The 23,326-nt window shown below is 45.2% G+C and overlaps 1 protein-coding gene across 7 annotated transcripts in view; it reads right to left on the reverse strand.

Annotated features, from left to right (window-relative positions):
• Nucleotides 1–23,326, reverse strand: part of SEPTIN6 (septin 6) — a 75,245-nt gene that overhangs the window by 40,588 nt on the left and 11,331 nt on the right. For all 7 annotated transcript variants that reach the window (XR_009692040.1, XM_061137212.1, XM_061137210.1 and 4 more), the window contains 2 exons: nucleotides 17,518–17,632; nucleotides 7,879–8,074 (listed from right to left, as the gene is read on the reverse strand). Coding sequence is in view for 6 of the 7 variants with exons in the window: in XM_061137212.1 (XP_060993195.1) it covers nucleotides 7,879–8,074; nucleotides 17,518–17,632 (311 nt within the window). In the remaining variant the exon portion in view is untranslated. The remainder of the gene's footprint in view (nucleotides 1–7,878; nucleotides 8,075–17,517; nucleotides 17,633–23,326) is intronic.

The raw sequence follows: 23,326 nt of genomic DNA on the forward strand, positions 1-23,326 counted from the left end.
ATATTTTTAGCTTTTTACATTTTATTTTATTTATTTATTTTGGCTGTGCAGGGTCTTCATTGCTGTGTAGCCTCTTTTTTAGTTGTGAACAGGGGGCTTACTTGCCCCAAGGCATGTGAGATCTTCCCTGATCAGGGATCGAATGGTGTCTCCTGCACTGGCAGGCAGATTCTTTACCACTGAGTCACCAGGGAAGTCCCTATTTTAAGTTTTAAATGATGAAAAGTTAGGTGTTTATTTTTCCCATCAATGTATATATTGATTCATCATTCATTCAACAAATGTGTACTGAATACCTACTATAAGACAGCTGGCTACCTTGTACTCATCTTGCAAAACTTGAAAACTTAGCCCAGTCATTCCTGATCACCTCCTCTCCCCTTTCCACAGCCTCCAAACTACATACTCCCACCACCAGACTTGATTGCCTGTTCCCACAGTCCTTCTCCACACACCTCTGTTACTGTACTTACCATATTATGTAGAATTTGTGCACATATATTTGCCCCTTCTATTAAACTGTGAGTTCCTTAATTAGAGACTGTGCTTTATTTCTTAGTATTCCTGGCCCTTCACACTGTACCTGGCACACAGTGGTGGTTTAGTCACTAAGTCGTGTCCAACTCTTGCAATCCCATGGACTGTAGCCCACCAGGCTCCTCTCTTCATGGGATTCTCCAAGCAAAAATACTGGAATGGGTTGCCATCTCCTTCTCCAGGCATACAGTAGGCATTCAGAATTTTAAAACCTGAACTAGATCCCCCCTGTCAACTGGTTACTATGTCTTATGGATTCTTTCTCTTACATCAGGCCTCCTCCTGTCTATCCTTGAAGTTTCTGCTCCTGTTCAAGCCCTCTTCATCTCTTCCATCCTCATAAAACTCACCCATGACCTCCCTGCCTCCCTCTGCATGCTGCTTTATCTTTTGCCCAGCTCAGAAAGGCTTTTTAAAGGAGCAGTCTACATCCACTGTATCTGCTTCCTTTGAAATTTTTTCAATTTTTTAAAAAATTTACTCGTAATCATGCAAACAATACATGTACTTAATCTACCATTCTCAGAGGTAACTACTATTTTTAGTTTGATTATCCATACAGACTTTTTTCTATGTCTCTATAAACAGAGAGAGGGGTGGGGAGGGAAGGATAGGGGGAGAAAGGGAGAAATGTTTGTTTTATTGGGAAGGGGTAGATTTACACAAATGGCATCATGATCTGTGTATCATTCTTCAACTTCTTTTTTTCACTTAGCAACCTGTTTATGTGAGTATGTATAGATCTAACTTGTTCTTTTACATGGCCAAGTACAGGTACATGGTATGGCGGTACTATAGCTCATTCAGTTGCCCTCTTGGTGGAAATTTAGACTGCTTAAAATTTTTTTCATCCCATAACCAATGATAAAGTGAACATCCTTTCTGTGGGCCTTTTACAAACACGTGCAATCATTTCTCTAGGCTGTACACATAAAGATGGACCTGCTGGATCATAAGATACTCACATTTCTTTTTTTTCATTTTTTATTTTGTTTGGAAACGAGTTCTTTTAGAGTGAAATGTTTTGATGGTTAAAGAATAACTCATTTTGAGACTTAAAAACTTGATATCTACTGAATTTTTTTTTTTTCTGTTCTGGGTCTTCGTTGCTGCATGGGCTTTTCTGTAGTTGTGGAGAGCGGGGGTTACTCTCTAGTTGGGCTTCTCATTGCGGTGGCTTCTTTTGTTGCAGAGCACAGGCTCTAGGGCATGTGGGCTTCAGTATTTGCAGCTCTCAGGCTCTAGAGCACAGGCTCAATAGTTGTGGCACACAGGCTTGGGTGCTCTGTAGCTGTAGGATCTTCCCGACCCAGGGATCAAACCCATGTCTCCTGCAGATTGGCAGGAGAGATTGGCAGGCAGATTCTTTACCACTGAGCTACCAGGGAAGCCTTGATATCTGTTGATATTGATGGTTGTATTAGTCAGGGCTCTCCAGAGAAACAAAATCGATAGGATGTATATTTATCTAGAGAGAGAGATTTATTTTAAGGAATTAGCTTATCACATTTAAAATTTTAATAGATACTGTCAAATTTGCCCTTTAAAAAATCTGTATCAATTTATACTCCCAGCAAGATGAATGAAATTAGCTGGTATTAATGGATATTGTATTTTTATGTTTTATTTTTTCAAATCTGATAGATGAAAAAAATACTTCATTGTTTCATTTCACATTTCCCTGACCATTGATGAAGTTGAATGACCATCATTTTACATATTGATGGTCCATTTACATTTCCCCTTCTGTCAACTACTTGTTTCTCACTGAATTGTAGAAGCTCTTTTTACATTTTAGAAAAACACTTTGTCTGCTATATGAAAAAGTGAAAGAGAAAGTCACTCAGTCATGTCCGACTCTTCGTGACCCCATGGACTATAGCCTTCCAGGCTCCTCTGTCCATGGAATTCTCCAGGCCAGAATACCGGAGTGGGTAGCTGTTCCCTTCTCCAGGGGCTCTTCCCAACCCAGGGATCAATGTCTGCTATATAGGTTCCAAATATTTTCTCCCCATCTGTAGTTTGGTTTTGCTTTTGCTTATAATATCTTTCAATAGACTATGACTGAAAAAATGCACGACCTAAAAGCTGAGAATTATGTTTTACTTGGTGGACAAAACTGAGGACTTAAGCCTAGAAGACACCTTCTCAGCTCTAAAGGACTGCTCCGAAGAGGTAACGGAGGAGACAAGATATCCAGGGGGTTTTGCAACAAAATCCAGGTAGTCAGACCATCAAAAGACTACTGCTAGTTAAAGAAAACCAGACATCTCAAGTTAATGAGTGCAGTACTTGTCTATGTATGGGAAGAGGCAAGAGTCTGGCGGGGCTTATTGAAATCATGCCTTTGATAGGCATCTTAACTGTCCAGGGCCAGTATACTGCTTTTCTCCATCCATCCTGAGTCCCCTCGGAATGCACTGTGTGTGGTCTCAGTGGCCGCTGCCTTGATGCAACATCCTTTGTTTACTGATAAGGCAGGCGACATTTTTCATCCACAAGACAAAGGTTTTGTTTTGCTTAATTTTTAATGAATTTAAATCTGTCAGTCTTCTCTGACTTTTGGATTTTGCATCACAACTAGAAAAGCCTTCTCTACCCTTCAAAGTTACAAAAATATTCTCCTATGTTTTCTCCTCGTATTTTTAGAAATTGTTTTTAATCCAACTGGAATCGATTTTGGGGACTGATACTTGTGTGGGAGGGTCTCATCTTATTTTTTCCTGATGGATGACCTATTTTCCCAGCACATTTTCTTGAATAGTCCATTCTTTTCCTTGCAAATGACAAATGCTAAATTCTCACAGAAACAGGAATTTGATCTTGGACTCATTTTTCTGTTCAATTGCTCCTTTTGCTAGTCTGATGCCTGTATTTCCTTATCTCCCATTCATTCATGGCAAACTAGCTTCCACCCACAATACCCCTGGAATTATTATTCTTAAGTGTATTTATTAATGACCTCCATTCATGTTGCCAAACCTAATGAATATTTCTTTTTTTTTTTTTTTTGCCACACCAAAAGGTTATGTGGGATCTTTAGTTCCCCGACCAAGGATGGAACTTGTTGCCTCTGCAGTGGAAGCTCAGAGTCTTAACCATTCGACCACCAGGGAAGTCCCAATATTTTTCAGCTTTTACCTTCCTGGACACTATTTATCATATCCTCCCATATGCTACATGATACAACTCTCCCTTGATTCTTCTACCAATAAAAGTCATGATCATAACAATATCTTCTGTTCATTAGTTACCCTGCACCAGGCACTGTTTAAGCATTTCCTACATGTGGAGTATGCCTCACACATCACCCTCTGGGTAGATATTAGTATTATCATCATCTCCCCTTTACAGAAAACTGAGGCATAAAGAATTTAAGTGCCAGACTTCCCTGGTGGTCCAGTGGTTAAGAACCCGCCTGCCAATGCAGGCGACACGGGTTTGATCCCTGGTCCAGGAAGATTCCATATGCCGGTAAGCTGCCAACTACTTAGCCTGCACTCTGAAGCCCGTGCTCTGCAATAAGAGAAGCCACCACAACTAGAGAGTAGATCCCACTCACTGCAACTAGAGAAAGCCTGCGCTCAACAGAGCCAGCACCGCCAAAAATAATTACAAAAAAGAATTTAAGTGCCGAGTTGTCGTGTGAGCCCTGACAGTTGTAACTTGCATTTTTTGTAACTCAAGTGCCTGATTTAAGCTTTGATTTCAAAGGCATCCACTTCAATAAGACATTACTTCAAGGACGGCTATCTCGAATAAACACATTGCCAGCCACAGAAAGATAAGGAACCAGCCTTCCCCACCCCCTCACCTCTCCACCCCAGGCTTCTTTGTTTTAAAGATCTTGGTGAATTTTTATAATTGACCATTTAAGCCACTTGCTTTCTCTCTCATGTTTTAAATTCATCAATAAAGAGCAAGCCTGCAAAACTACAGGCCACCCACCCTCACCCACCCTTGATCCCAGGGAAAGCAGAACCCCTGGCCCAGGTCCTCTCTCTCTCTTTCTTTACCCTTGACCCTCAACCTTGCTGTGTGGCCCCAGGTATGCCTTCTCCTTTCCAGGACCTGTGAGTAATAAACCCCTTTTCCCCTTCAAGTTGTCTGATGGTTGTTACCAAGGGTATCTTGCAATCATAAGAACCACAACACTGGTTATGGATAGGGTGAGACCCAAACAAAACACCCGTGCAACATCCTTAAATTAATAGGTAGCAGGATGGGACCAAACCCAGCTCTGTCAGAGCCCAAAGCCTAGGTCCCTAAGCACACCCCTTTTTCCAGCCTGTGCTCTGTCTCCCCCTCCAGCTCCTTTTGCTCCAGCATCTTTCAAATGGTGGCCTTCCCATTTCCATTTCCCGTGGGTATATATTTAGGCGTGCTATTGCTGGCTTTTATGACAAGCTTGTGTTTAACTTCTGAAGAGACTCCCACACTCTTTTCCGAAGTGTCTGTACCATTTACCTTCCCGCCAGCAGTGTCATGAGGGTTCTGATTTCTCCACATCCTCACCAATACTTGCTGTTTTCTGTTTTTTGGTTATAGCCATTCTAGTGGGTGTGAAGTGATAACTCGTTGTGGCTTTGATTTGCATTTCTTGAATGGCTAATGATGTTGAGCATCTTTTGATGTTTTTATGAATCATGCATGTATATTCTTTGGTGAAATGTGTATTCAGATCTTTTGCTCACTTGTTTAATTGGGTTGTTGTCTTATTTGGGAAAAGCAAGCTTTCTTAAAATACACTGGTTACAAGTCCTTTATAAGACATATGATTTGCAAATGTTTTCTCCCTGTCTGTGACATGTCTTTTCAATTCCTTAATAGTGTGAATCTTTCTAATTTTAATGAAGTCCAGTTTATGGTTCTTTTTCTTAAAAAATAGTGGCTTTCCCCAGGCTCTAGCCTTCGTCCCTGCTCTCCTCAGTTTACCTCTGCATCCTGGGTAAAGCAAGGCTTTCTGATGCTCTATTTTAGTGCAGCTGCACTGACCTATCTATGCCCTCCTGGCCTTGTCAGAATGGAGAAAACATGGCTTTTTGGTACAAATCCCTGGAACTCACTCTACTACTGTTCCCCAGCCCATTTCCCGGAGGCTTCTCATTTCTACTTATTCGAGTTTGTGTTATTTGATATAAGCATGTATCATACTTATAATTAGGAAAAACAGTAAGCATACTAAAAATATAAAAGAAGCAGATTAGCCTCTAAGGGGTTCTATCAGTTCAGCCCTCCCAAACCATCATTATCCAGACATTTTCCAATGTTAGGCGTATCGAACGTATGTTACTGAGAACCGTAAGATATTTAATTGAGGAGATGCTGAGCAATCTGCAGCTGAGATTAATCACTCATATTGTGACCCAAATATCCCCTTTCCCCCAGGGTTTAATTTATTCTCCCCCATACAAGATTAGCACAATAAGCAAGCCTATAAAAAGCAGAGGTGTCCTTCATCTAGAATTTCAAATGGAAAACAGAATTCAGTTCACATCTTAAGGAGCTAAATATATCTATTCATTATAAGGAAATGAGTGTGGCTGTTGTTATTTTAAGGGAGAAATAGAAAAATTGGGGATACAAATTTGCTAAGAAGCAAGGGGATTCTCAGAGGATGAGCAGACACTTTGCTCAAAATGATGAATGACCTTTTCTGCGAAGAGCATGTGGGATTACACATGATTTTTAGTTAAATGCAGATGGTGTCTGACCCTCCCCACCTCAACCCAGCCCTCATCCTGTCCTCATCTGAGCCTCGCTCCAGCCCTCCCTGGCACACCATTTTCAACCACCCACGGTCTCTCCTCCCACCTCTTTGCTTATTCCAACTCAGTCTCTTTCCAGGATGTCTTTTCCTCCATCTGCTGACTTAACATCCCCAGGCTTTTGTTTTTAGCACAGTGTTCACCTCACTCAACTCCACTCCCTGGATGATCTTACTTACGTCTGCGGCTGGAACACAGTCCCTCTACCTTGATAACCTAAGTCTTTTGCCAGGACAGACCTTTTCCTCACCTCAAAAGCCTGCACATTCAGCTGCCAACCGATGAAGGGCGCCTCCTCTCTCAACAGGCCGCAGGCATCTCAAGCTCACCGTGTCCAAAACAGAGCTAGTTCTTTTTAAACCTGGTTCTATTTGAGTCCCTCTTACTGAATGCCCCCACCATCTGTCCACTCTCCAAAGCCAGAAATCTCAGTCTTATTCTAGGTTCTTCTTTTGCCTTCCCGACCTCAACACCAAGCCTCTACCAAGTCCTCTTGAGTTACCTACTCAACAGTTACCCCATCTGTCTCTTCTTCCCTGTTTTACCGCCGGCCTCCATCAAATTGGTCCAACAGTCTCCTAGTTGGTCTTCCTGCTCTCCAGCCCATGTCCATACTATCCCAAAGCCCCTTCTTCAAAGGCCAATCCAACCACATCATTCTACTTTGTAGAGCTTTTTATTCTATTAACCCCTTTTATTTATTTATTCTATTAACCCTATTTTATTCTATTAACCCCTCCATCATCCGGCCCCTTCTTACCTCTTCAGGCTCATCTCCCCTCACTTTTCCCCCAGCTCATGCCAAGCACCAGCCCAGGGACAGAGTGGCTATCACAGGGACCTAAGCTTATATGATTTGAAGGGCCCTCCAAGAAAGAGCAAACAACACAATGACTAGAAATTAGTTCCAGGGCTTTGGAGGGGCGTGGGCAAGTGAGGGTCCTGAAACAACCTTCACTAGCTCCACCCCTGGTCTAGCCGAACAGAACAAGTGCAGTCCCCTAGAGCATACCATGGTCTTCCACAGCCTTTGCCTTCATACAAGCTGTTGTCCCTCTCTGGAATGCCCTTTCCAAACTTCCCTTGTCTGTCCAGCAAAATCGTTCACCCTTCAAAGGCCAGGTCAGGCACACCTCCTCTGTGCAGGCCTCCCTGAACACCCCTCCCCCCACCCCCTTCCCCACCCCACACCCCGCCCTGAGAGCTGACTGTTCTCTCCTTCCCGTTCTCACTGTAACACTGTACCCTGTCCTTTACAGAGGAGGTCACCTCAAAGGAACTTGTTGATTTAAGACCAGGCTTCCCCGTGACTGCCTCGAGGTCAGAGACAAAGTCATTCCTCTTTAGATTGTTAGAGCATGGCAGTACCTGGCACAAGGTAGGAATTCAGTAAATGTTTGCTGAATGAAGGAGAAAGACATCCTCCTTTCAGCAGAGCACTGAAATAGACAGGGACCCCGGCGGAAGGCGGCGCTAGTGAGCTCTCTGCTGACAAGAGGTCTGGCAAGAACCCGGTGGTGAGCTCCTCCCCGTGGGCTTCCCACCAGCCTCCCCACCCCACTGCCTCCCTTACCTGTCCTCCTTGTTGATCTGGTCCCCGAAGCCCACCGTGCTAACAATTGTCAGCTTTAGCCCCACGTTGCTCTCTTGAAGGTCATAGGTATTGGACCGGAGCTGGACACCCGGCTGTGTGTGGGTGGCTGGCTCCCCCTCGAACTTGGTGTTGAACAGGGTGTCCATGAGGGTGGACTTGCCCAAACCTGTCTCTCCTGAAAAATGAAAGAATGAACTGTGATGCATTCATGCATATTTTGGATGTATATTCACTGACATGGGAGAACATACACAGTAAGACACCAAGTGAAGAGCGCCTAGAACTAGATGGACTAGGTGATCTCAGTTAAGTGAAAAGGAGTCTAAGGAACTGCAGCAACGTATTAGCAGTAGTCATCTCAGGATAGTGGAATGGGGGTAATTTTCCTTTTAGTCTTCATATTTTTGTACTATTTGAAAATTGAGCGTGCATCGTTTTTACACTCAGAAAAAGAAACCGTGTTAAAAGGAGGTGATGGAGAGGCAAAGTCATGCCTAAGGAAAAAACTGGAAGGGCATATAGTGTACTCTTACCAAACAGTCATGTCTGGGTGGTGGGGTTGTGTGTGGTTTTCACTTCCTTCTTTATGCTTTTCTCTATTGTCCCGGTTTTCTACAAGGAACTTGTATAGCTTTCATAAGAAAAATTTAAGGGCTATCTTCAAGTTTAAAAAAAGGGACAGAAGTCCCTCCTCAAATAAATATCCTCTCCTCTCAACATGCTCCCCCCCATTCCCTGCCAGCCCCAGACAGCAGGGGGTGCACATCCCAGTGGGGAGACCATTTTTAGCTAATGGGGAGGGAATTCAGCAGGCCACAAATTATCCTTCCCTTTAGATTTCAAACAAGCCAGTCATTTGTTTGTTTAACTAACAGGCTGCAGGATACTAATAAATTCAACCACTGGAATTTCAAAGTCTTGGCTTTCACACTAAGGAGTGGGGGCAGGGCTGTGGGGACTGGTGAAGGTTCTTGGAGGTTATTCCTGAGAGCTGAGAGATGCAACGTATATTCAGCCACTGCCAGGAGCCAAGGACTGCGCTTTGGAGACCTGGGCTGCCCTGCTATCATCACCCCTCTGCTCCCCTTCCCCGCTCCCATCCCTTGAAATATAAGAATTGAAACAAGTATACTATCAAGGGTGAAACAGACCACCAGCCCAGGTTGGATGCATGAGACAAGTGCTCAGGGCTGGTGCACTGGGAAGACCCAGAAGGATGGGGTGGGGAGGGAGGCGGGAGGGGGGATCGGGATGGGGAACACATGTAAATCCAGGGCTGATTCATGTCAATGTATGGCAAAAACCACTACAATATTGTAAAGTAATTAGCCTCCAACTAATAAAAATAAATGAAAAAAAAATATTTCATTGTGGAAAAAAAAAAAAGAATTGACAGGTTTTCCCGGTGGGGAGCAGGGGGGAGTGGGTTTGCCCTGGGCAAATCGTGGCCTGGCAAGTCCTTTTTTGTGACCGACAGCAGTATCTCCAGGGCAGTCCAGGGCTGGGGTTATAGCTGCTCAACCCATAACCCATAAATGGTCCATCTCTCCTCCACCCTCTGGGTGTGTCTAGCTTTGCATCTTGCAAACCTCTTTCATCCCGAATTATGAGCTATGAATGCAGGAGGTGCTTTTAAAAATATCTGTCTCTCGCAGACAGGGAACAGACTTATGGACACGGTGGGGGGTGGGGGTGGGTAGTGGCAGGAAGGAGAGGGCAGGATGAATGCAGAGGGTAGCACGGAAACATATACACCAATATATGTAAAACAGATAGCCAGTGGGAATTTGCTATTTGACTCAGGGAACTCAAACCAGGGCTCTGTGACAACCTGGAGGGGTGGGATGGTGTGGGAGGTGGGAGAGAGGCTCAAGAAGGAGGGGACATATGTATACTTATGGCCGATCCATGTTGATGTAGTGCAGAAACTAACACAGCATTGTAATTATCCTTCAATTAAAAACTAATAAATTAAGAAAAAAAAATCTGTCTCTACTGAGCGCTCTCTGTGTGGAGAGATTGGTGAGACAGAGAGGGAAAACAAGGAGAACATTCAACTCAGCCTGGCTACCCGGCCCCCCAGCCCGATTTCATAGCCAGGTCTGACTAATGCGGTTGAGTGCCGGGGTGCAGGGAAATGTTCCTTGCACAGATCACATTTCCAGCCAGGATCTGCTATACCTATTAGCAGCAAACACTCTCTCAAAAGAGGCCCTTTCTTTCCCTCCCTAAGAGCACCAGAAGTATTCGGGTCCCCAGAAAAATCTGGCGAGGTGGGGGGCCTCTGCCATGGGAGGTGGCAGACTTGGCCGAGCAATGGCACACAACATCCGCCTCCCCGCCCGAAGTGGGGCGCAGCTCCACTGTAAAGGGGCCAGCACCGCTGAGCTGGGAAACCAGGGTGGCTCCTCCCCCTAACTTGCCTTCTGTAGGGCGCTGAGGCTCAAGCTACATTTTAGCCCGTCTTTGTTCATGCCTAATAAATCATCCCTGTACACCCCACTTTCAGACCCTTTCTCCTGTTCCATGAGCTCTTTGCTGAATGGCCTGAGATGTGGTAGGCCCTGACTCCCCAGCACCCAGAGCTGGCCCCTGACTCCCTGATCCTAAGACTTCTCTGAGAGCAGGGGACTGGCAGCTTCTAGGACTCCCCAGAGCGCCCAGCAGAGGCTCACACAGAGCCCTCAGGAGCAGTAAGCAGAGGGAGGGGCCCACCCTGTTTGTGCAGCTGGAGAAAGGGAGGCTGGGCGGGCTGGGCAGGGCAGGGCAACAGGGAAAATGACCATCCGGATGCCTGCCAGAGCAAAAGGGCTGTGGAAATTAGACACTCAATGATGAGTGTCTGGAAGAAAAGACCCAGCGGGTGTCTAGGGAATTGTGATGAATTGCAACACGAGAAGAGGGCAGAAAATCAAGAACTGGTCCCATTGCTCTCAGTGTTCCCGCCCAGGTTGCCATCAATGTGGAGGCTGGTGGGGGTGAGGAACTAACTCTATCCTTCTCCACGGCTGGCACAGACCCAGCCTAAGCCGGGATGCTGTCCTGGGCTGAGCATTGAGGGTGGGAGGGGAGCCTAACTCAGATCAGGTCAGCAGATTCCACGCCCCTGCAGGAAGGTGGGGACTTGGCTGTTACATTCCAGCAGGAAACCTGAGGAGTCCCCAGGGGTCAATTTGTCTCTCCTCCTCCCTCCTCAAGAGTGGACAGCAGGCTTTCTTAACCCTTTTTAAGTCATCTCCACCAGTAGAGAGGATTTCCTCTCACTTGGCTTAATGTAGATAGGAACCTGGAAACACTAGATTTTTTTTTTCAAGATTTCATTTTAAAACATGGAATATGAAATCTGCTTTTTCAAACTATATTCCCTGGGATAGTCTGGTGTTGACCTCTCTACCCTGAGTTCAACACCACTGTGACAAAGAAAAGCTTAACCCTTTTCCTCATTTGCAGTTAATGTTTGCATCCTCTGGTACCTCGTGCAATTCAGTTGTTGCAAGTGGTTAAATGCAGAGTCCCAGGCGAGTTATCACTAAATGACTGTGTCACCTAAGCCAAGCCCTTCCCCCTTTTCTGGATTCCAGTCTCTTTTTCCATAAAATAAGCAGGTTTGAGTAGTAATAAGAAAAGTTATTGCTTCTGGAGCACCTACTTATGTGGGCACCACTGTAAATAAATACCTTATATATATTTTCTTCTGTATTCCCCCAAATAAACCTGTGCATTCAGTTTCAGTCCAGTAGCTCAGTCGTGGCCAACTCTTTGTGATCCCATGGACTGCAGCATGACAGGCTTCCCTGTCCATCACCCACTTCCGGAGCTTGCTCAAACTCATGTCCATCGAGTCGGTGATGCCATCCAACCACCTCATCCTCTGTCATCCCCTTCTCCTGCCTTCAATCTTTCCCAGCATCAGGGTCTTTTCCAATGAGTCAGTTCTTCACATCAGGTGGCCAAAGTATTAGAGCTTTAGCTTCAGCATCAGTCCTTCCAATGAATATTCAGGACTGATTTCCTTTACGATTGACTGGTTGGATCTCCTTGCAGTCCAAGGGACTCTCAAGAGTCTTCTCCAACACCACAGTTCAAAAGCATCAATTCTTCAGTGCTCAGCTTTCTTTATGGCCCAACTCTCACATCCATACATGACTACTGGAAGAACCATAGCTTTGGCTAGACAGACCTTTATCGGCAAAGTAACGTCTCTCTGCTTTTTAATACTTTGTCTAGGTTGGTCATAGCTTTTCTTCCAAGGAGCAAGCGTCTTTTAATTTCATGGCTGCAATCACCATCTGTAGTGATTTTGGAGCCCCAAAAATAAAGTCTCTCATTGTTTTCATTGTTTCCCCATCTATTTGCCATGAAGTGATGGGACTGGATGCCATGATCTTAGTTTTCTGAGTGTTGAGTTTAAAGCCAGTTTTTTCACTCTCTCTTCCTTCACTTTCATCAAGAGGCTCTTTAGTTCTTTGCTTTCTGCCATAAGGGTGGTGTCATCTGCATATCTGAGGTTGTTGATATTTCTCCTGGCAATCTTGATTCCAGCTTGTGCTTCATTCAGCCTGGCATTTCACATGATGTACTCTGCATATGTTAAATAAGCAGGGTGACAATATACAGCCTTGATATACTCCTTTTCCTATTTGGAACCAGCCGTTGTTCCATATCTGGGTCTAACTGTTGCTTCTTGACCTGCATACAGATTTCTCAGGAAGCAGGTAAGGTGGTCTGGTATTCCCATCTCTTGAACAATTTTCACAGTTTGTTGTGATCCACACAGTCAATGGCTTTGGCATAGTCAATAAAGCAGAAGTATATGTTTTTCTGGAACTCTGCTGCTTTTCCTATGATCCAATGGATGTTGGCAATTTGATCTCTGGTTCCTCTGCCTTTTCTAAATCCAGCTTGAACATCTGGAAGTTCACGGTTCATGTATTGTTGAAACCTGGCTTGGAGAATTTTGAGCATTACTTTGCTAATGTGTGAGATGAGTGCAATTGTGCGGTAGTTTGAGCATTCTTTGGCATTGCCTTTCTTTGGGATTGAAAACTGATCTTTTCCAGTCCTGTGGCCACTGCTGAGTTTTCCAAATTTGCTGGCATATTGAGTGCAGCACTTTCACAGCATCATCTTTTAGGATTTGAAATAGCTCAACTGGAATTCCATCACCTCCACTAGCTTTATTCATAGTGATGCTTCCTAAGGCCCATACTATTTGTCCTTAATTTACCGATGAGTTAACCAAATCACTTCCTAGCTGTGTGCATCTGTCCCTGCTCTTCAGTCTCTCTGCACCTCACCTTTCTCATCTATAAAATGTGGAGGAAGAAACTTTTCCACAAAAGAAAAGTGAAAGAGGAAGACCCAGGGTCACAAAAGTAGGATGTGACAATGCCAGCATTAGACTGCAAGCAGTCTGACACTGGAGCCCATATATGCCCCAGTGTCCAATAGGTGTGATACGCTGCTTCACTCAGTCAGTCAACAAATCTTTAGAGCCTCTAATAGGAGCCAGGCACAGATTTAGGAGCTGGGGATACAGCAATGAACAGGACAGCCACAACCTCTGTTGGCATGTAACTCACAGTCGCATGGAGCTTGTACCTTCTGGCTCCGAATGTTGGAATAAACCAAGAGAGATGTCTCTGAGTTCAACCGGGAGGTGTCCAAAAGGAAACTCTCCAGGAACTCCTATTGGCCAAGGGAGACTATGGATGGGGACAGGGTCCTGCCTGGCTCTGTGACCTTGCCCTCTATGCCTTCCTCATCTTGCAGAGACCTGGCGAACAGTGGTGTGCTGGAGCCAGCTTGCCAGGCTTCCTGCAGCTCTTCCCGAGCCCATGTGCAGTGACGTCAAGTTGGCAGTTTAAAACCAGCTATGGTGAGAATAATGCCAGCCGGGAAACCAGCAGATGCTATAAACCATGGCACTGTTTCTCTGAGAGTGGGTTGCTCAACACTGACCAGCACACTATCACTGGAAGCCTTTCGTAGACAGGTGGATGGCTGCCTCTCCCAGAGACGGTGGGCTGAAACCATCGCCACCTGACCTTGAGAGAATGCTAGTTGCCCTTCCCCTCCTTCTGCAGAGCCTCAATCCTGCTTCTCTTGTATGTTTTCTATCCCCCAAGTTCAACCGAGTCCAGTTGAGCCTGGAATCCTGAGCAGCTTCAAAGTAAATATTATCATTATGACCCTTTGTGCTCTTCACAGACATTCTCTGTTGCTGGCACATTCAGAGGGTTGAATCTCTTTGGGGTTCCTTCCCAGTCGAATGTTTGCACTGCTGACTCAAGTGGTTCCTCCAAGGTTTCCTGTACTATATCTAGAATCCTGGGATCCTAGTGATTTCTAAAGCTAAGGGACTAGGAGATTTTTTAGAGGGGGAGGGGAATCTCATCCCACTCAGTAATTATTGTATTTTTTGTCAACTGTTGGAAAAGAGACATAATATGCTCATACCCATGTGTCTGGCCCTCTAAAAATAATTGTAGATGTCATTATCAGGGCCCTTGTGTAAAAACTATGCTCTTGATTCATTAAAAATTCTCCCTCTCAATTCCATACTGGAGTGGGTAGCTATTCCCTTCTCCAGGGGAGCTTTCTGACCCAGGGATTGAACCCAGGTCTCCTGCAGGCAGATTCTTTACCGTCTGAGCCACCCATCAGGGAAGCCTGTTTCCCTCACACACATGTGCACATAGGTGTGTAGGGTACTCACTCTGCTGCTGGGGCCTCTGATCAGAGCCCAGCACCAGATAAACACTGCTGTGATAAAAATATCCTAGGTCTCTGTTAATAACCGAGGCTGGGATTAGCATAATTTTACATTTACTTAAAATTTACTTAAAATGCCTGATCAGAAAAGAAAAGAAAGTCCTTTGGGGAAACATACCCTATGCAAACAGAATGGTTTTCTAGCCATCATTAAGGGAGTAAAACTGACCATTTTGCACAGCCAGTAGGCATGAAAATATGGTCACTGAAGGTTCTGTGAGAGAAACGATCACCTTCAGTGGCCAAGCCAGGGACCCTTCGCCAAGTCAGTAATAGCACCCCGCCCCATGGCCAGGCTGAGATGGCAGCCAAAGAGCCACTGTAAGCCACTCGTGACTTAGGGCCAACATGTGGGTTCTCAGAGCAAGGACAGGCTTAGGAGCCCAGCCAGAGACGGGGATGTATGAGTTGCAGGCTTTTGTGGATCAGGGATGGGGAATGAAATTAACCCAATCTGGGCAGGTGCATGCAAGGGGTGCACCCTCAGGGCTAAAAGGGGAGTTACTAGGGCAGCCATTTCCTGAAACTTCATCAGTAGGGAGAGGAAGAGAAGGGGTGACTCCTTGGGTGTAAGGGTCTCCTTTCTCCCCTTTTCCTCTTGGAGGGTCTGTCCCCAGCAGTTGAGCAATTCTATCCCTGCAGGCACAGTGAAGCAGTTACATTTGTAACTGCGTGGGTGAGTGGGGGTTTACTATTTCTCCCACCCACTTTGCCTGGAGCTTGGTTGCCTCTTCCTCTGGGCCCTAGGAGAGCCTGTGGTCCGAATGGCCAATTACCCCACACTTAGGCTCTCCCAAAGCTGTACCAGCCACTCAATTGCACTTGGTTTGAGAGGTTGACATGGGTGGGCCTTCACTTCTCATCCCCTTGACTTCAGCGCAGGTCATCCGGAGCTCTGGGAGGAATGCCAAGAGACTCCATCATGTTTGTGCTTAAGTTTTTCAGTAATCAAATGTTATGTGAAATAAGTTGGCCATCAGCCAAAGATGGGAAAGATCTGGCAGGGCTAATATTGGATGTGATGGCATTTGATCTTGATGTCGATCACCACAGCTGCTGTCTGTTTTGTATCCCTCTCCTAATAGAACTTCATCATAACCATGGGTCGACTTTTGGCATTTGAAGAATTAACAGCCTAGATGTGGACTTTCAGGCCCCTGATAAGTAATCTGTGAAGCATGTATTTTCCTCTCATAGGCTTCAGAGCTGGACAGTGGGAGTGAGTCTTGTCACTACTGAGTGAGCCTAGCTGACCACCTGTCCCCCAGATGTAGAAGTGGCTTTGTTTTTTCTACTTGTCCTTGAGGGTGCAGTTATTCTCCTCCACGAAATGATCTGAGGAGTGCCAGGGATGGAGACAAAAAAATAAAAGAGTCCCACAAAAAGGAATGGCCTTAGTTAGAAAACATAACTTTAGACCATTAGAGTAAAATATGCAATTCAGTCGTGGTTCAGACCCTCAACATGAATGAACTCCCCATAAAGGCTATACAAAAATAAGAAAAGGCAATTAGCAAGTGTTTGAGTGTTCCAATTGGCATGAAAACTGCCATTATTATGGTATTTGTACAGTCATTAAGGTTTGGAGGTACGTCACTGAAAATATGCAGGTATGCCTTACTGCACCATATAGTGAAAATTATATGCTGTGATCATGTTTGTAAATCTGGGATTATTTAAGGTCTCAGCCAAGAGTTGGACAGGACTGAGCACAGCACGGCAGCAAGGTCTAAAGAGAGATCCTTAAAGAATGTCAGGGAACTGCTATTCCTCAGATGTGTTTGGTTGGAGTGTGACAGTTTCCAAAACACTTCTTGGTTCTCAAGAGGTGTTGCAGGCAGCAGTTACAGAAGCAGTGGGAGGAACAAAGGGTCAGGCAGACCTGGGTCCTTGTCATGGCTCCGCCACTTATCCTGTGTGGACTCAGGTAAGTCCCTTATCCTCTGGAGTTTCTTTGTCTCCCTCTGTTCCTTGAGGCTACTTGCTGCTGCTAAGTCACTTCAGTCATGTCCGACTCTGTGCGACCCCAGAGACATCAGCCCACCAGGCTCCCCCATCCCTGGGATTCTCCAGGCAAGAACACTGGAGTGGGTTGCCATTTCCTTCTCCAATGCATGAAAGTGAAAAGTGAAAGTGAAGTCGCCCAGTTGTGTCCGTCCCGGAGTCCTAGTAAGGACCCAAATTACTAACACAGGAAAGTGTTTGAGAAGTATAGTGTGTGGTTCCTGTGGGGATAATTCATTCATTCATTTCATGTACATCATTGAACTCTCTTTGTGCTGTGATTAGCACAGTAGAGGTGACTAAGACATGGTTCCCACACTTGAGACTAAAGATCCAGGCACAGATACACTTCAAGGGAATAAAAGAACTTGCCACATAGCTGTGTGGTCCCTGCGCTTAGGCTCAAACTATACCAAGCACAGCAGGGCTGCAGAGGAAATAGACAGACCCAACCCATTGCCCACAGCTGGGAAGCAGGCATCTTTCCAGCGCCGTTACCTCTCTCCCAATTCTGCTCTGGCTCTTATTCTCTACGTCAGAACAAACCTGACAAGAGCTGGTCAGCTCCCTCACAGAATTTCCACTGGGTGTCACACAGCTCAGTTCCCCCCACCCCCAAGGGATGGCCCCACATTCTGGTCTGGGCAGAGAAAAAAAAAAAGCATAATTACAGCCAGCTGCTCACAAAACAAGCAGAGGGATAAAAGAAGAAGAGGGGGAGAAATACTCTTGCAGATAGATCAGAACGACACACTAACGAACCTAATTACCTGCCAAGCCACATCCAGCCATTAAGGATCCATATTCTGTAATAGAATTTCCTGCTATGGAAATACTCACCCACGCACAGGATGTTGAAGCAGAAGCCCTGGCTGACTGACTTATTCACCAGCTGGTCGGGCAAGCTGTCAAACCCCACATGTCCAGCCAGGGGGACCGTTCGGCAACCTTCACCCTAATTTGCAAAGGGAGGAAGGGGAGAAAATGAGGACGTGCTTACAGGCAACCTGGGTCTCACTTTCCCATCCCAGTGCCCTCTGTGCTAGGAAGGAACACACACTCAGGGAGTCAGGCTCATCTTCCCTTAGCTAGTTCCTGATCCAAAGCAAAATGACCCATTAGCTTACAAATCATGGATGCTTGGGTTCCGGCATCCTTGAGGCTCCATAATGAATGTCAATACAGTTCGCACGCAGCCAACTACAGAGGGGGCTTGTACGGGGTTGGGGGTGGGGTAAGAGGATGAGAACACTGGGGCCGGAGGTTCCCATTCTTGGGTTAACTCTCCTGTTGGAGACGATATTATGTTATAGGTGATTGGGAGACTCAACACACTAACACACATGTAACGAGCTTAGAACAAAGCCTGGAATACATATAAGTGTTCAGCAAACATGACAAAGAAACTTCACAAAAGCAATTACTGGGATTTCCCTGGTGGTCCCCCATTAAAGAACCCACCTTCCAATGTAGTCATTGCAGGTTTGCTCCTTGGACAGGGAACTAAGATTCCACATGCCAAGGGGTGACTAAGCACAAGTACCACAATTAGAGAAAGCCCACACTCAGCAACCAAGACCCAGGGCAGCCAAAAAAAAAAAAATAATAAAATTTTAAAAAGCAATTACTCCTCTCTCTAGGGCACTTTGGGGGATCTAACCAAGGTGCCACAACCTACAGATTAAAAATCAGGCAGGTCTGAGTGGGAGTCCCACATTCTCGACCTCCTGACCGCAGACAAATTTACTGAACTTCTCGAAATCCCCGCATCTGTAAAACCAGGCAGTAGTAGTTACTACCTCGTAGGACTGGTGTGAGGACTGGATAGGATAAAGCTCTTCAAGCCCTGAGCATGGGGCCTAGCGTGTGATAAACACTCCAGCGACTGTAGCTGCAGCTCTCACTGCACTGTGACGTCCTCCTCCCCCTCAGACCCTCAAACAATAGGCGATGCCATGGAACACTTTGCGACAGTCCAGCTACACAGCTGCCCTCGGCCTGCCCCAGGTTCCCTGGTCTCCATCGGGGTCAGGTAAGCCATTCGCAGCCCTGGAAAGCAGGGGGCCTTTGCTCTGCCTGCAGGTCCCAAGGGTTCTCATTGTTAGCAGTTCTACAAAACAGGGAGAACTTCACACTGAGGAAGGCTTCCAAGGAGCCAGGGGGCAGGACCGAAGGGGCCTGTTTGTACTCAAGAAGCCTGCTAAGTGCTGGCAGCCCCAAGAGAGGGGTGCAGAGAGGAAGGGGGAAGCAGGAGACAGCTGAGCTAGACAGTAGGGGTGGGCTACACAGGGAGTCAGACTTTCTGTTGGGTGTTCTGTTCCATACCCAGAAAGGTGCCAAGAGCAATCCAAAATGGACACAGAAGGTGCCAGGAGTCCTGTCCCAGCATCACCAGCTGTGCTAGCAGGCACCTCTCAGGCTGGACGGGCCCAGCTTTTTGACTCAGAACATCAGGGTAAGCTTTTGCACTGAGACAGACAGACTGCTTTGGCGGGGGAGCCCCTCAGCAGCTGGCATTGCACCACTGGTTCCCAGACAGCCCTCCCCCCAGCGTGGGATCCAACTCCCATCAGTGTCACCAGGTCATTGAAGAGACAGGACGAGTGCCCGTGACTGCCATCTGGCAAGATGGTTACCCTCAAACATCCCATCCCACACACTCCCAGCAGAGTATTCTCAACAGACAACCATATGCCATCACTCGGTCCTGGCTGGTAGATTCTGGACCCCAGAGGGGTATCTGAAGACAGCTGAGTTTCATGAGTGGCCCGCATCACTTAGGGCTTGTTCTACATCTGCCCCTCTTTGCCTTCCCTCCCCTCTTTCTCCTTCTTTTTATCAAAACAATCAAAGAGAGATATAAGTTTCCCACCGTTCACTCTTGGTCCTCAAGGCTGCAGGGGAGACAGAAACCTAAGAGCCCATCTGCTTTCTTGATGGAGCCTCCTACTTAGCAGATCAGAAATTGGAATGGACTCAAGAGTCGAGGTTTCCTGAGCCCTATTTTATCGCCCCTGGCTGCCTCTTCCTGTCTCCAAATTCGGCACCATGAAACTTCCAACTGCTCCAAGGCCTCTGGTCCAAGTGCCAAAAGGTGAGGAAAGGGAATTTTCAAACTGAAGATAGTGAATGGCAGTGGGGAGGACTCCATATCTTATTCTTAAAGACTTAGTTCATTGCCAAAACCTCACCAAACACCCCTCAAATGGCCACAGTTATCTCCCACCTAGCCCAGTGCTGTGAGTGCCTGAAATAGCTGAAGAAAGCATATGGCCTTTCTTCCCCAGGCAATGGGGTTTGAAAGGGGCATTTTGAGTGTTTTGAGCAGGAAGGACCACGACACAAGTGGTGTTTTCAAAACATCATTCCAGCTGCTGGGCACTTGATCAGTGGGAGGAGAGAGAGGGCAGGGGCAGGAAGACGTATTAGGGGGTGACTCCAATAACGCTGAACTGGCAGAATGACAAGCAGGCACTGTGACAATAAATGCTGGCTGAAATGAACTGATCTGACTTGGGACTCAGGAGGGAGGAACAAATTTGAGAGCCATCCTAGAGGAAGAATGAGACTCAGTGAGTGTTGGGGCAGAGACAGTAAAGGAACAATCAAAGCTGTGAGGCTGCAAGGTCCTAGGCTTGGGAGCTTGGATTGATGACACCAAGGGCAGAAAGCGGGAAGCCAGGAAAGGGTGCTTTAGTGGAAAAGTCTAAGATTCTCATTTCAGCTATTACTTTTAAATTACATTTATCAGATTTTTATAAGAGTAATCAATGTTCACTGTAGAGATTTTAAAACATATGGAAAATTATAAAGAAGAAAATAAAAATCACTCATAATATCACTCTCCAGAGATAATCGTCACTAATATTTATGTGTTGCCCTACAGTCTATATACTTCTTTCTCTATCTCTTTTTTTTTTTTTACAAAATGGGATAATTCTGTATATATATTCCTTTTCATCACCTGGCTTGATATATAATCTGACACTTAATATAGTATGGATGCTCTCTTGATTAATTAAGCATATTCTAAAACAATACATTTTTGGTCATGTAGCATTCCATTGTAAGAATTTACCACGTTTTTTCAACCCATCTTCCACTGCTAGACCTTTAGCCTGTTTCCAAGTTTGCAACCATTTTAAGTAATAATTCATGTTCTTACACGTTTGCATAGTCTCTGATTATTTCCTTAAGCTAAATTCCTAGAATTAAACCCTGCTGGGTCCAAGGGCACACACACTGGAAAGACTTCGGTACACATTGAGAAATCATTCAACAGAGAATATTACAAATGTCTATTTTCAACACCAGTATGTGAGCGTGTCTGTTTACACACACTTAGACTAGCACTGAGCTTCTGAGGTTTTCTAACCATCATGAATTTTGTCACTGGAAAATGGCATCATGTCACTTAATTTGCATTTTATTAGTGAGAGTGAATTTTTTTTAATTGTTCGACTGTGTATGTGATTGTGTCTATGTATATGTGAGTTGCCTATCCATGTCTCTGCCGATTTTGTTAAAATGGGTGCTTGTCTTTCTCTTTTGGATTTGTAAAAGCATTTTCTATATTAAAGAAAATGAGATAGTTTTGATTTTATGGTGACATATCTATCCAGAAGACGTCCAGTATGTATTCAGCAATATGGAATTGCATGCTCAGGGAGAATTCAGGACTGAGACAAATTTAGGAGTGAGAAGTATGAAACTGGATGTGTTCTTCAAGAGACAGAACAGGGAGAAAAGAACTAAACATTGAATATAAGAAATGCCCACCAAAAAAAAGAAAGAAATGCCCACAAGTAAGGAATGGGAAGATGAAGAGAATTCTTCCAAGAGGGAGGGAAATGATCAGGAAAGTAAGAGATGACCCAATAGTTTTCTATCACCAGAGGCCAAGGTTGAAGTCAGGAAGAATTACAAAGAAACAACCATTGGTCTGGATTTGGTGAAGGCCACTGGTAACTTTTAGAATCCTTTTTTACCTGGTGTCCAGTACTAGGAACTAGGGAACATGGGATCTGAACAATGTGTCTTTCTTGCTAACCAAGATTTAAGCAGTAAATTGTATGTCTCAGTCCTTGTAGCTGAGAAAGCTTCAAAAATGAATTTGTAAATGCAGTTCCTGCTTTAGGAAATCCTGTCTGGCGAGCACCATTCACTCCTGCTTTGATGAATCTTAGAAGATGTCAAGGTCACCGTTATGAATATCAGCCCCCATTGTTCAGAAGTAAATATATAGAGGTGAAAAGGACAGGATTTGGGCTGAGTGGACATTGACCCTATGACAGCCCCCAGAAGTTCCCCCCGCCCCCCGCCCCACCCCATTCCTCTCTAAACCTCTGGTAGTTTATCTCTCTCCTATTTCTCCTTAAGGTGGCCTGATTAATTGAGGGCCTGATTGCTTTGATTGCAGTTCATTGAATGTTCCCTGGATTACAAAGTGCACAAGAGGAGATGGAACTGGCAACCTGGCCCAGCACATGTCACTAAACTCTTACCATCTTGAGTATCAGGTGGTGCCACGTCTGAGGCTTTAAACTGAGATGCTAGAAAGGACAGAGCCACCAAAATGCTAAATGGCTCATCTCCCATGACCCTGCAACCTTCCCTGAGAATTTACTCTACAGAAACTCACATGCCTATACAAAGATCCATGTACAGTACAAGGAACTTCATTACAGCATTATTTATAATACTGAAAACCTAGGGGAAAAAAACCTAAATGGCCGACAATGGGAAAATAGTTAACTAAATTATGGTAAGTGCACATTCTGGAATATTCTGCAGCCATTAAGAAGCATGCAGTAGGTCTAGAAATAGAATTACAGATCTAGAAATAAACTTTTGGTTACCAGGGAATAAGGAGGGGCAGAGATAAATGGGGAGATTGGGATTGACATACACACTACTATATATATTAATAAAATAGGTAACTAGCGAGGACCTACAGTATAGCACAGGGAACGCCACTCAGTACTCTGCCATAACCTATATGAGAAATAAATCTAAAAGAGTAGATATATGTATAACAGAGTCACTTTGCTATACACCTGAAATTAATACAACATTGTAAATCAACTATGGTGGTGGTGGTTTAGTCATTAAGTCTTGTCCGACTCTTGAGACCCCCTGGACCAGAGCCCGCCAGACTCTCCTGTCTGTGGAATTCTCCAGGCAAGAATACTGGAGCGGGTTGCCATTCCTTTCTCCAGGGAATCTTCCCTATCCAGGGATTGAACCCACGTCTCCTGCATTGGCAGGCATCGCCGGTAGATCCTTTACTGCCGAGCCACGAGGGGAGCCCAAAGATCAAGAAATCAACTGTACTCCAATACATAAAAAAGAATTTACTATAGGTACTGATGGGAATATCTGAGACACAGTAGAAAAATAGAAGCTGTAGAACAATAAGCACAGTGTGAGTTGACACATGCAAAAATCCCTACATGTGTGTATTGACACATACATGTATGTGAGTGCAGAGAAAGGCAACCAAAAAGACACCTCTTAAAAACCCAGAGCTCAAGCTACCTCAGGAGAGGGGACCGGAACTAGAGGCTTACTCAGGGGGTTAGTCAGTGCGCTTCTGCATTATTTGATTCTTTTATAGTATGAATGTATTCACACATTACCTGTGTAATTT

This window comes from Dama dama, chromosome X (genome assembly GCF_033118175.1).
Source record: "Dama dama isolate Ldn47 chromosome X, ASM3311817v1, whole genome shotgun sequence".
NCBI lineage: Eukaryota > Metazoa > Chordata > Mammalia > Artiodactyla > Cervidae > Dama > Dama dama.